General features: G+C 40.9%; 1 protein-coding gene across 1 annotated transcript in view; it reads right to left on the bottom strand.

Moving 5' to 3' along the window:
* Positions 1-213: 213 nt before the first annotated feature.
* Positions 214-14,306, bottom strand: part of PIGU (phosphatidylinositol glycan anchor biosynthesis class U) — a 591,944-nt gene continuing 577,851 nt past the window's right edge. The window contains exon 12 of the mRNA XM_044090281.1: positions 214-1,705. Within this exon, the coding sequence (XP_043946216.1) occupies positions 1,592-1,705 (114 nt within the window). The 3' untranslated portion in view covers positions 214-1,591. The remainder of the gene's footprint in view (positions 1,706-14,306) is intronic.

Genomic DNA, 14,306 nt, shown 5'->3' on the forward strand with positions numbered 1-14,306 from the left:
TATCCCAAGAATAAAGAATTCTGCAACAGTGATAAAGAAGGTCATCTAACTTTTGTACTAAAATAGAAACCAAAAAGACATGGTAGTGAATATTGAATAAGTCATACCGATCAGCCAGCATGTCAGCATGTGTTTCAGTGAGTATGCAGTATTTTTGCTATATGTGATCATCCCTTCAAGATTTCAATAATAATTCAGTGCTAACAGCACACATTCAAAGTAGAAAAACAGGCACACTTTTATTTGTTTCCCAAGTTACACAAAAATGATCTGTACATTAAATAATATTTTCAAAAATGAGTGCACATTTCTTTTATTTGCTTGTTTTTTTTCCTGTGATTCTTACTGAAGGAGTTCATTTTAACACTTCTGTAATACAGAGATACCATGAAAGTTCTTACAAGACATATGTTGAAGGTGGGAATACTGTGCAACAGAAGTGTTTTAAAAAATAAAACAGCATTTCAGTATATAGACATGGAGTTTGGAAACTGAGGGGGAACTCCCTCCTCAGCTTCTTAAGTGAGGAGTGTACACTTCAGAACTCTGAGCAAAAGCCAGTACTGTAGCTAGTGTGGAGTGCAGGAGGCAGTACCCCTGGATGCAATCAGCACCTCATAAGAGTTGCCAATCAGGTGCAAGTGTCATACTGGTATTTATTCAAACAGCCACTGACACCGGTGCTGTTTAAAAGGAGGTCTTTAGATGTTAGTAACTGCAGCAAGAAGAAATTAACATAAACTCTTTGCCAAAGCTCTGCAGTTATGAAGACAATTTTTGAGAGAGATTTTTTTTTATCTTCAACTTGAGAGGGATTCTTTTTTACTTTGGTCTTCAACTTCAGGTTGAGGGAATGCCAGTCTGACGGCTGCCTAGGGCACAAACTGACCAAGCTACAGCTGTAGCACATGCTCATGCTAGATCAGCTACAGTTGTCACTGGCCCTGTGAGAGGACCGCCATGGGCAGTTAAACATGTTACTCTGATGATGCCTGAGCAACACCATTTGGTGACAGCAACAGCAAAGCTGGAGTACTTGGTAATAGTTGGAGGGTAAATGCTTGGGTGGAGGCCATCAATGAAAATCTAGAATTAATATGGATTTTATAATCAAAAGAGACAAGTTCAATGAAGGATGGATGTCTCATCTGGAGTGGTACCTTTTCATTAGATATCCCCAAATCTGAGGATTCACTTGGATAATTTACCTGATCAAGCTCCAAGATCTTTTCTAAGAAAAAAAGCCTATTAATGCTCCAGAGCTTGCCATCGCTTAATTTTTGCAGTATTCTTTTCCGACAGTTTAGTCCTGGTTCTCTTCCAAAGTATTAAGTACATTCCTCATTATGTTCACTGTGCATCTGCATCTTGATGGTTGTTACTGTCCATTTTCAGTCACCAAGAAAGGAATAACAAACTGGAAGTGACTTCCACAAAAAAAAAAAAAAAAAAAAAAAAAAATGTCACTCAAAGTACAGCATATTGTATCCTGTGGCTTTATCAGATGCTTTCCCTTCTGAAAATAAAATAAAGGAATTGTAGATTGTTTTGTCACCACGGAAAAACTTCCTTTTTCTCTTGAAAATAGCTGCTATTTCAGCACAAGGGTGGCTTCTGTTCCGTCCTTCTTTCTGATGCACAGTCCATGCACAAGATGATGCTCTCTCCGAAGAAAGGCGTAAAAATAATCTGACACCAGCAGAATCTGCAGAGAAAATAAACAGTTAAAGGAATGCTGCTGAAAAATGCAGAAAATTTGCTTCACTGTATTTATTCTGGTAGGACCAAGTACATCTGAACAGGATTTGCATTAGCCCAAGTAATATAATATTACTTCCAAAATATTTTTATTCTATACAATATGCATGACTTGCTACAATACTAAGACAAAAAGTGAACAAGCACATAAGTAAATCCAGTGACACACCAACTATATTCAATAAGAAATAAGAAATTACTGGAAACCAGGTTGGAGTAAATGCACTACAAAATCCTTTTAATACCCACAAGGAAATTACAGGTATGCAAGCATAAAACTTTCACCCATCAACTAGTGAATAGTTTAAACAGTGTAAAAAAAGTCACATGCAGACAGTTAAAATTAAAGGAACAGTATGCTTTTAAAAACATTATATGTTATAACAAGTATGTTCATAGGTGTGTACTAGCTAACGGCCCTGGAGCCTTTACAAGCCTAGCCCACAGGATTACCCTGGCATCGTGCCACCCGACCTTAGTTCCCGGTGCCTATGTCGAGTAGAGCCGCTGGAGTGATCCGCGGGGTGAATTTTCTATTTCCCATCCACTCATCAAGATTTCTCTTGAAGAGGGCCAGTGAGGTGCTCTGCTTGACATTTATGGGAAGTCTATTCCATAGCATGGGCAGTCTCTGGGTTATGAACCTGTCTCTCCAGCATGTTGTGTTAATTGTGGTAATAAGGTTGAGGTCTCTGGAGCGTGTGGTGCAGAGGGATTGGGATTTCTTTACATGTAGCATTTCTAACAGAGCTGGGTCAGACATGGCTTTGTAAGTCAAGCAGAGATCGCCTCTAAGTAGGCGATATAAGACAGAGAATAGCTGGGAGTTTTTTTGAGTCTGCCTATATAGGACAAGTGTTTTAAGGCCTAGGATACTCTTTGTGAGGTATTTTGCGGCCTCTCCAGTTGTTGCAGGTGTCTAGTGAGGTACATGCCAAATGGGGCATTGTACCCGATGACTGGCCTAATGCGGGAAGAGTAGAGGGAGACAATGACCTCTTTCTTCCTGGATTCAAAACCCTTAGTAATGAGATGTGCCACATAGAAGGACTTTCTGACCACAGTGGCAACTGTGGTGGTCAAAAGAGCGGCTGCTGTCAACCTGTGTTCCCAGATCTCTTATAACGCCTTCTGTGTTCAGTGGACTACCACTGATGTGGTAATTCATGGGAACTGGGTTTTACCCAAAGGGGATGACGACACATTTTTTGGCACTGAGCTTAAGGCCATGGTTCTGACGCCAGTTGTTTGGTCTCAGTAAGGCCTTTCTGTAGGATGCCAACATCACTTGGGGAGTTAATAATAGCTCCCAACTTGCAATTGTCTGCTAACTTTGTCAGCCAGAGTCCCTTCGTGTTGGCCTAGACTTCAGAGAAGTAGATACCAAACAGGAGAGGACCCAGGACCGAACCCTGTGGGACTGCACTCATGACTGGTCGGCAGTCTGACTTGGAGTCAGCTACTTTCACACTGTGGGTTCTAGTTGTGAGCCAGTTTGCAACCCACCTAGTGATATAGGGGTTGTCTAGCTTAGTTAGTTTTTCTATGATTCCTGAGTGGGGAATGGTATCAAAGGCCTTGGTCAGATCAAGGTAGGCTGTATGAACCACCTTGCCTTCATCCACAGCTCTGGTGACTTACTCAAAGAAGTTGACCAAGTTGAGCAGGCATGATCTTCCTTTTACAAAACCAAACTGTGTGGGATCCAGAGTTTGGAGATTCCCCTATATCCTTGTTTATTAGGTTCATGATGATGCATTCCATAGCTTTGCATATCAGACTCGTCAGGTTCCCAGGGTCTGTAGTCGCTCCTCCTTTGTGGAGAGGGATGACTGTAGCAGTGCACCATTTGGTAGGGACAAAGCCTGAGGTGAGGCTGTGATTGAACAGGGCACACTGGTGAGGTGCCAGTTCACTCTGTAGTTCATGTAGAACACAGGCAGGGATAGTGTCAGGTCCCATAGAAGCTGTATTCTTGGCCTTGAACAGTGCTGTTTTAACCCATGCAGTAGTAATACTGGGTGCCTGGCAATCTACTGGTATTGTGATTGGTTCTTTGGGGGGGGGGATGAGGGGGTAAAGTTGGTACTGAATCTGTCGGCCAGTATATTGACAATATCTGTTGGCTCTGTATAGGAGGTACCATTGTGCAGTAGCTCAGAGAAAATCTGGGTATTGCCATGGAGATTCTTTACATAACTATAAAAGGCCTTGTGGTTGTCTTTACTATCTGCTGCAATTCTGTTTTCATAGCTAGCTTTAGAGGATTTGATGAGGGATCTCAACTTTTTGTTGAGGCTGATAAGGGAGTTTTTCCCAGTCTTGGGACTTCAACTTATTCTGCATCAGTTTCCTCCTTCTGTTGCAGAGTTTGTTTATGGCAGGGGACTCCAGATTGGCTTCCTTTTTTTGGAGGAGAGCATCGGTTCTATTTTGTACGGCGAGATCCATGCATTTGCGTATGTGTTTGTACAGTGCATTAGTGTATGATTCGGCGGTCATGCAACTATACTCCATTTGCATGAGTGTCGTGAAGTTAGCCACCTCTGTTTTTAGAAGCCCAAAGTTATCTTTGGAGAAGTTTTTCATGGTGGTTACCTTTGCGGGGTGGGGTGGGGTGGAAGGGATATGGATTTCCAAGGTGATTAGTTTGTGGTCAGATCTAACCAGGGAGGAGTTTACTATTGGTGTAGAGCAGCAGTCGCCTATGTCAGTAATGACCAGGTCAAGGATGCTGCTACCTCTAGTGGTGGTAAGAACGAGCTGGTCCAGGGCATTGGAATTAATGAATTCCAGGAAACGATGGGGCAAGTGTATTGGCACATGAGTAGTTTTCCCAGTTTATGGAGGGGTAGTTGAAGTTGCCCAGTATGACAATGTTAGATTGGACCCTAATATTTTCCAGGGTGCTTAGGAATGTGGAGTGTGAGTCTTGGGACATGGTTGGGGACCTATAGCAGGCTACGACCTGAATCTCTGTCTTACCCAATGTTAGCTGCACCTGAAGTATCTCAGATGCATTATGCTGGGCTACCAGTCTGGAGGTGTGTGCATTCTTTATGAATATGGAAACACCACCACCTTTGGGGCTTTGGTCCAAGTTCTGGGGTCGAAAGGTGTGGAATGAGTTATATAGCCCGGTAGTGCAGGGGTGCTTTCTGCTGCCTTGAACCAGGTCTCTGTTACAGCACAAATGGTGTTTTCCATTTTAAGGAGTGCTTCGAGTGAGTGCATTTTGAGATTTAGACTTCTAGTGTTGAGCAGCATGACCCTCAGATTGCATTTGTGTGAAACTTAAAGGCTTGTAAAAATGTTTAAACCTAATATAAAAATGGGTATAAAAACTTATATAAAAAGGGTTATATAGTGTATAAACAAGGTTGTACAATGGGGAAACCTCCCCTTTGTATCTATCTCAGGAAATGGGCCCTCACTCCTTCTCCAAGTAAAATACTCCAAACCTGAATTACACAACCTTAGTCTTTCGGCTTTTCCCGGTTAGGGGTCGCCACAGCGGAACTCCGGTCCGCTAATGATTGGCAGTTGATTTTTACGTACCGGCTTGCCAGGCCTGATGCACAACCTTCAACGAAGGTACGCCCATTCACGCATGTCTCCACGCAGAAGACGCTCTAGCTGAGAATCAAATATTTGATTTGCTGGAAATACTCAGCATTTTATTTTCCCTCAATGAAGTGCAACTTGTGAGTTGGAATATTTAATAGTGGTGGAGAGGGCTGTGTCACACGTGAGATTGTTTGCTTCACTTTCCACTCTCATTTAACAAAACATTCAACCTGATAAATATTTTCTCTGTCTTAATCTTCCTATTTCTTCCGTTGAAACAGTAAAGGCTGACAGCCTATTCCAAAGACCCATTTTAAGTGACAGCCAAGAGAGAAAAGCTGCAATAGTGAAAAAATGTCTAAACACAAAGTATAACATATTAGTAGTTACATTATTATATATGCAACACTTTTATATATACACAATAAAGTCAGTAAGGAGTAAATGTATTGAGAAACATGTTAGAGGGTCCCTATTATTTTATCAAATGGCCACATTGTTGAACAGTATTTCATTGGAAATGCCGTTTGTCAAACCATTCTGACTGAGATCGCGTTACAGTAGGGATCAGGAAATTTGCCCTTTCCCCACTGTAGTGCGATCTCGGAGTTGGTTTGGGGGGTTCGATGAACAGCATTTCCGATGAAATGGTGTTCGACAATGTGGCCGTTCAATGAAATATATAGACCCATTACAGCAAATAATATAGTTTACTAACAGCATAATTCTCCTGCCAGAAAACAACTAGGCACTTACCATATTATTTGATCTATGAATGCCTTCTGCAGTGAGTAAATGTGATTTTATCTTCTTCAGTCCTCACTTCAGCAAGATTTTTCTCTTTTAATTACCTCACTCAGGTGTGGGGGTGGTTACACAACATGCAATGATAAATTGCCCATCCTACAGAAAAATCCATATGGAATTGTAAGACAGAGATGCCATCCAGCCAAATGGAGAAGATGGGAGGGAAATAAGTACAGACTGCAGAACCAAAGGCCTCATCACAAAATGCAGCGAGAAGCACCCACCATATCAATGCATCTGCAAGTAAGCCTTCTGCAGTGGTGAATCTTGGCATTTCCTCTTCTGCCTTCATCAACTCAACATTTTTTTTCTCTTATCTAAGCACTAAAACATCTAGGCAACTTTCTTGGAAGTGTTTTGCTTTCCCATTGCCTTCCCCTCCCAGAGAAAAGAAAATGAGGATCTGTTTGGTCTTACCAAACTCATACACTCTCATCAGGTAAAACCTGTGTTTATAGTGTCTTTCAGAGTCTGAAAGCCCTTTCTCCTGTTTTTTTTCTCTCCCTATTAGGAATAAATGCAAGACAAACATTTAAATATGATTCAGGATCGGTCTGATATTTTCAGAAGAAAATGTAAGACAGTCCTAAGGGATGTCCAGTCCTAATGAAAGGCCAGATATAGCACCTATAAATAAGATCCGGAAGCTCTGAGATCGTCTGATTGGAGGTAACAGCAACTAAAGAAAGAATCTTCCAGGTGACAGAGTTCACATCTGCCAAACAAGCTGCATGTGTGATTTGAGGGGGCAGCCTATCAGTTATGAAATTTAGGCCCTGAGAAGGAGAAAGGATCTTCAAAAGTGGGTGACTATGTAGAACCCAAACAAGGGGCTACTTAACTGGTCTGTGGTGGGTAACAATTTTGCCCTCTAGAAGGATAGGATGGAAGTTGGGCAAAGGTGATGAACACATCTGAAAACATGAACTCTGATGACTTAATAACTTAAGGTCCTAGTCATAAAGGTGATCAGTGGTAAGATCTCTGCCTCATAGCTGTAGGGTCTGGGGTTTAATCCTGACATCAAGTCACTGTACATGTTCTCTTATTATCTGCCTGGGTTTTGTTGATGGTACGCCAGTTTCTTTCCACCTCCCAAAAATATGCTGGTTTACTGTTCACATTAAAACACCCATATATTATATCTGGAGTTAGCACATAGAATTTAGACTATGTGCTGTTAATAAACTGCTTCCTGTAGTCCAGAGTTTTATTCTGTCAGCCTCCATTTTCCTATTGTGTGATTCTGAACAAGTCACTTATCCAGACAATGCTCTGAGGCTATTCAGAAATTGAGCTAGGCTGTTAAATGGTCTTCTTGACCTCATGACTAGCAGTGGACCCATGAACATATGCACTGATTGAATAAATCAGAAGAGACTTCTCCACTAAAAATGTTGACAGTTAAAGGGTACAATGCATAGCATGCATTCAGATTTACTGATAACTGTGTGGTGGAATGGAGTAGCTATATTTTTTTGTACTCCATAAAATTAATTAGCACATTATAGCCAATTACAGAATCCCGTCTATGACCCTGCTATGCCCCTTCACAGCATGCATTAAAGAGTCAGTGAAATTAAACATCACAGCAAATGGCCTTCATATGGGTGATTTCAATCATTTATCCATAAAACTGCGAGCATACTGTACCAACAGCAAATATGCCTAGAGATTTCTGGACTTCATAAATGCCAAAACACAATCAAACTGTCCTCCTGTTCACCAAAAGTGTTAATATTCTTGAACCTGTCCACAAAAGTATTTCCCCCAATTACATCACCCTGCTTGTTATCTCCTCTCTAGTTAGGTCTGATAATCTCACTGAATTCTTTTCTCCGTAACCTGCTTTTTTGGCTTCTAATAACTCCCCTACGTTCAGGGATTACTCCAGATCCAGTTACTCAACTGTTTATCAATGTTACTGATAAACACAAATGGTACAGCTCCCCAGCAAATCTTGTACATGAGGCTGCTGCCTACTCCTTTGACCTCCTTGGTTAGATGAACTGGTTTATCTGTACCAGTCTGACGTAAGCATAATGGTAAGTTAAAAACTCAACCCACTGTGTAAAAGACCACATCAAAAACTCTAAGTGAAAGCTACTGACCAGCACTAAAAGATGTCCATTACATCTTTAATTCAGAACAGATAAGTCCCTCAAACTAACAGTTAGGGAAAAGACAAACACAATACCGTCTTCAGATACATTAAAAGCTTGAAAGTTACCAACAATTCTATACTGAACTTATTGTTACCTCTTTTTTTTTTGACCGTGGGGACATTGCTAATGTTTTTTCAAATTCTCTTCCAACTTCATCCCACCATCCATCCCTCCCGCCTGTAATTTTTCCCATTTCACGTACCCTATCAATCACTTTGTACCAAGTCCTGTTGGTATCTTCCAAAATTTAAAATACCATTTCCATGTGTTCTGACAATACCCTGGTATGAAGCTCCAAGTCACATTTAGTAAAAGCCCTCCATCATTCTTCAACCCTAGTCTCTCCACTGCTTATATCCCTGATGTGTGGAGAATAGCTGTTGCAGTGCCCTTGCATACAGCTGTCCCCTCTTCTGACCCCGAGAATTCCAGGCCGATTAGTCTCACTAGTGCTACCTACAAGGTTATAGAACATATAACAGCTGAACTAATAAACAATGGCATATTTGACCTTGTATCCCTGGGCACACATCAGTTCAGCTATATAAAAATCAGATCATGCCTGCTAAATGAGGCTGGAATCATCCAAATGAGTATTGAGGCCTTTGATAAGGGACATACAGTTTTCAATGCTTACCTACATCCTGCCAAGAACTTCAACACTGTCCCCCATTGCTGGCAGTGTTGACAAACTCTTTTAACCTGACATTAATCTACAGTTCTCTAAGAAGGTAACTGGATAACAGACAGAACCCATGTCATTAAGATCAAAGGTATGTGCTCCAGAAGGAAAATGTCAATGACGACATCCCACAACGCTTTGTCTGGGATCCCTTCTCTTGGATACATACTTCTCTGACACAAAAACTGATATCAAGGGACTACAGCTAATCAAATTTGCTAAAGACTGCAAACTAAAGATGGTTATTAAATCTCATTTTGATATTCTAATTCTCCAATAAGGATTTCCCCTAAAAATGCTTGGTGTATTAATCATGGGCTTACTCACAATACCAAGAAATGTAAGGTTTCCTTTGATAAATATAGCATCACTATTGCTTACCATATAGATAACATTCTAATTAACTCATGTCTAGCATCGGAGCTCTGGAAGTTTGCACTGTAATTTACAACAGGAGGAGCCTAAGCTTTTTTCTTGAATCAAATTATGTCCTCACATTTCAAACAAATGTTCATATCTCTTGAACCATAGAGGTTACTGAAGAAGTCTAAATGGTAAACCCTTCAGTGCAAATTGTTTCTATTCTGGTAATATTCTTTAGGTTCTAGGTCTTAATCAGGACTTTATAAGTCACAGTAAACACAGTAACTATTACATTTGTAATATTTTGTAAACAACTTACAATATCTCAGCAATCGTTACACACATACTGTCAAGCAACATTTTGATCATCCTGCTGAGAGCTTTTATATGAGAGTTAGGAGTTCTGTGTGTGCTACTTGGTTGTTGAGATATTTAGAAATTTATGACAATATAAATAAATGTTATACAAACAACAATTACTATCTCTTTACCTGCAATAGACAGGATAAATATCAATACCGTTGTGTTTGCCATTGTGAAAGCATTAAAATAAAATCTTTTAATACTCTAGATGTAGCATGGTTTTGGAATTAATACAAGCATGAACAAGCAATATCTGAAACCTACACGTCAGTAGGATGTAACTGCTGAAATACCAGGAGGCTTTACTCGGCTGTAATGAGTTAGGTCTGACACAGTCTTTGACGACTTGGGAACCTGTGCTGATAGAGTTTAAGACCACCACATTTCTGTGGTGGTTAGAAAATCATTCTGACTAGCATAACTTATCCTTTGAGGTATCTCCCCAAGGTACAAAGCAGTGACAGACCCATTTTATTCATCCTTTATTGGGACCATCACTCATTATAATTCCCCATTCTGGCACGTACCTCTTTAAGACCCTAAACCAGCTCAAGCGAGTTTCCTCATTAAAAAGATATCGGTTCTCAGTACCCTTAGCTACTCTAGATAGACTAAAAGCCCTGACCCACTACTCAATGTCATACAGATTTTTGAAGGGTAATGTCTGTTTAGCATTCCATGTTGAGTGATTCAGCATTGTTTGAACTCCTGCATCTAAAACAGGACCAGCAATAAATCAAAACACCCACTCTGGAGATGTAAACCTATACTTCCACATCAGTAACATTAGATGGTATGGCAGGTATCTTAACCCAAAGTATTCTAATTTCTGGAATAGGCTGCTCTTACATGTCAAACAGAGTATTTTAGTTTACTTAAATTTGTTAACCAAGGTACAGCACTGACCACAAATCACCAATTTCAGTCTTAGCTTGTGCAGGAGGAGAGAGAGAAAAACACACATTTCAGCAAAAAAAAAAACAAAAGACCATATTTCATGAAGATAATAAAGTAACAGTTCTTCAAAACCAAGAAAAGTTTCTTGGTTTTGAACAGCTGCTTTATTATTTTGTTTTGCGTTTGTAGTATGTGATATTTCATGACAATATTGGGAGATGGAAAGAGCAGTTAAGTGATGTGGCTAGAAAAGGACACTGGCATTTGGCAAGTTTCTGGAGATGGGCCTTTAGCTGGGTTTGGGTAGGATGTCTTTAATTTGAGACAGATTCCCATAGTATATGGCCAAGTATGGAGAAGTAACTATCTGTGCAGTGCAGCATTGTGTTTTGTGGTTATAATGTAGGGGATAGTGTGCTTCTGAGGCTGTAGAAGGGAGTTTGTCTAATTAGTCTGGTCACTAATGGGAAGAAAATGTCAATAGGAAGGTGAGAAAGGTCAAAGGGCAATTTGTTTATATTGATAGAGAAAAGGAGGGGGCAAGTATAGACACTTGTGGAGCCGCTTTTTGAAGGCTATATGACAGAGAGAGGAATGGACCTTGACATATAAGTGGCATTTGGATAGATAGCTTTGAAACCATAGAAGGGTGTCTGGAATGATGCCTAGTTCAAAAGCTGCTGAAGCAGGATGCTGTGAACCACAATAATGAAATCTCCAGGAGTCAATCTGTTTGTGCATGCTCAGAACATTCTGATCCTTTGAGTCTAGCAACAAAAGGTAAAAATATCCTAAACACAGCAGATTAAATATAAAATAAAATGTGCCACGCTTTATTTTACTTGTGCTGCAATGGAATGTTTAATCCTGAATTACTATGAATTACCAAATAACTATTTAATACACTTTGGATTTATCACAAACAGTTGCAGTGTTCTCAGTTGCAGGATGGCAATTTAGAAATAACCTTAAACATTACTTAATGCCAAATACTCATGAGCATTACACCAGGGAATAAAGAGGCTAATAAGATCTACTTATGTAATACAGTGTAAATATACATACTTACATTCAATACCTAGTTCAGCTTTCTTAAATAACTAATTTACAAGGGAGACCTTTTTATAGTCAAACTATTTGTTCTTTTCCCGGTTCTCTACTTCTTTAAGCAGGGCAGTATGTCAGCTGGTTAGGAAAGGCAGTTGCTCCTTAAGGTGGTATTGAGAGCAAGGTTGCCACTAATCACTGTGCAATCTGCAGCATTCTTTAAATCCATTGTAGATGACTGGGTGGGTCAGTGCAAATCTTTCTGTGGAATAGGTGGGGAAAATCTACTTAATGAGAAGTCAGTCCCTGTAATGGAACTGCTGTTGCCACAACTGATGGGAACTATACTGCCGCAGACCTGATACCCTGAAACCACAGGATGAATCGGAGTGTTTCCTCTCTGAATTTTGTGATAAAACATGCAATTACAGAGATTGGAGGAAAGGCACTAAAACTTATCCATGCTATATTGCCCTACTACACAGAGCACAACAAGGTATGGACTGAATTTTATTGGGTGATGAGCAGGTCAATGTTCGGGACATCCAACTCCTTGAAGGCCCTGACCATACTTTTTCTCAGCTCCAGGAGAAGACTAGGGCTGTGGTTCATTGAATAAGCCAAAACACAGATTCCCCAAGGAATATGAGTTACTGTAAGAGTGATGGTCCTATGGCACAATGCCAAACCTACACTGCCATTCTGCACACACAGTATGATCTATTTTCAACCTTGTTTGGTCATGTACCACTTCTTGGACTGGCTAACTGAAGTGGGAGGGGGAACTATAATCAGTTACCATTCCACAGCCTTTATGGCAAGAAACATTTCCTGTAGATTCAAATAGTTCATGTGGAACCCCTTCTTCTAGAGGGTCCAATTGCTCTGGAGCTTGGAGAAGCTGAAGTGAGATTCCCAGACCCATAACAAAAGTAAAGTAACTGTCTGTGACTGTGACAGGTTCTGCTGTAGGAAGGGAAGACCATGAATAATAATTGTGAGCATATTCCACTTTCTGACATCCAAAGATGACCAGTGAGACAGTGGTAACTCTGCAGCCACTGCCACTTCACGATCCAGTGTTAAAAACATACATCAGGTAGAAAGAATTATCATGAAAATGAACAATAACGACATACAAAACCTCCAGACACTGGACCCAACCCAAGTTGGCTTTGTCAAGGGCAGATCATGCCTACTCAACACGGTGGACTTCTTTGAGAAGGTCACCAAAGCAATGGATGACGGAAAAAGAGTTTACACTGACTACCTTGACCTGGCCAAGGCATTTGACACCATACCCCACTCCCGCATTGTTGACAAACGTAAGATATCGATATCTGTGCAGTAACAGAAACCTGGTTTAAGGCTCCAGAGAGCACCCCAGCATTACCATGCTATAACTCATACCATACTTTTCAGCCACAGAACCCGGACCGAAACACAAAAGGTGGGGGTGTATCCATAGTCATCAAGGATACCCACACCTCCAGGTTAGTGGCGCAGCACGATGCCTCAGAGATCATCCATGTGCAACTAACAATGGGAAAAACTGCAATTCAAATCGTAGCTTGCTACAGATTACCCACCATGACTCAGTACCCCCATTCCGCGTTTCTGGAGACACTGGAAAATATGAAGGTAATACCAAACACCCTAATATTGGGTGATTTCAATTACGAAAACATTAACTGGGAGAACTACTCAAATACTAACTCCCTTGCTCAATGCTTCTTAGACTTTATAAACTCGAATGCCCTGGATCAACTGGTCAACACCCCCACCAGAGGTGACAACATATTGGACCTGGTCATCACCAACATGGTCATCCCCTCGCTGGTTAGATCAGACCATACACTATCACTCTGGATATCCACATTCCGCCCCCAACCCCAATCAAGGAAACCACCATGAAAAACTTTTCAAAAGCAAACTTCACGTTACTCAAGACCAACGTCGAAAGGTTCACAGTCCCCATGCTAAAGGACAATGCTGTTCAAGCTGCTGAATCCCTTACAAAGACACTCGATGAGCACCTGCAAGAATGCATGGACTGTGCTATCCCAAGCAAAACCAAGACTCACTCCTCCAAGAAAAGGAAACCAGTCTGGTGGACCCCTGCAATAAACAAGCTATACAATAGAAGGAGGAAACTAGTACAGAAAAAAGTAAAATCCCAAGAAGGAAAGCCATCCCTGATCAGTATCAGCAAGAAACTACGATCCCTCATAAAATCATCCAAGGCTAGCTACGAAAGAAAAATTGCTGAGGACTCCAAAGATAACCACAAAGCATTCTTCAGCTATGTCAAGAACCTAAGTGGAAACTCTCAGATCTGCTCTGAGTTAGTGCAGAATGGCACAAAATACACTGAACCGACTGATATTGCCAACATTCTGGCAGACAGGTTTAGTGCAAACTTCACCCCCTATAGGGCCCATAGTCATACCAGAAGAATGTAGAGCCCCGGCAATCACTGACACACAGGTTAAAACAGCCCTATCCAAAACCAAAAACATAACTTCAATGGAACTGGACGGTGTTCCAGGCTGTCTCTTACACAAGCTCCAAAATGAACTAATCCCTCACCTAAACACACTGCTCAAACTCAGCCTCTCTACAGGCTATGTACCCATAGAGTGGCGCACAACAACAGT

This window comes from Protopterus annectens, chromosome 12.part0 (assembly GCF_019279795.1).
Source record: "Protopterus annectens isolate FY-2018-M chromosome 12.part0, PAN1.0, whole genome shotgun sequence".
NCBI lineage: Eukaryota > Metazoa > Chordata > Ceratodontiformes > Protopteridae > Protopterus > Protopterus annectens.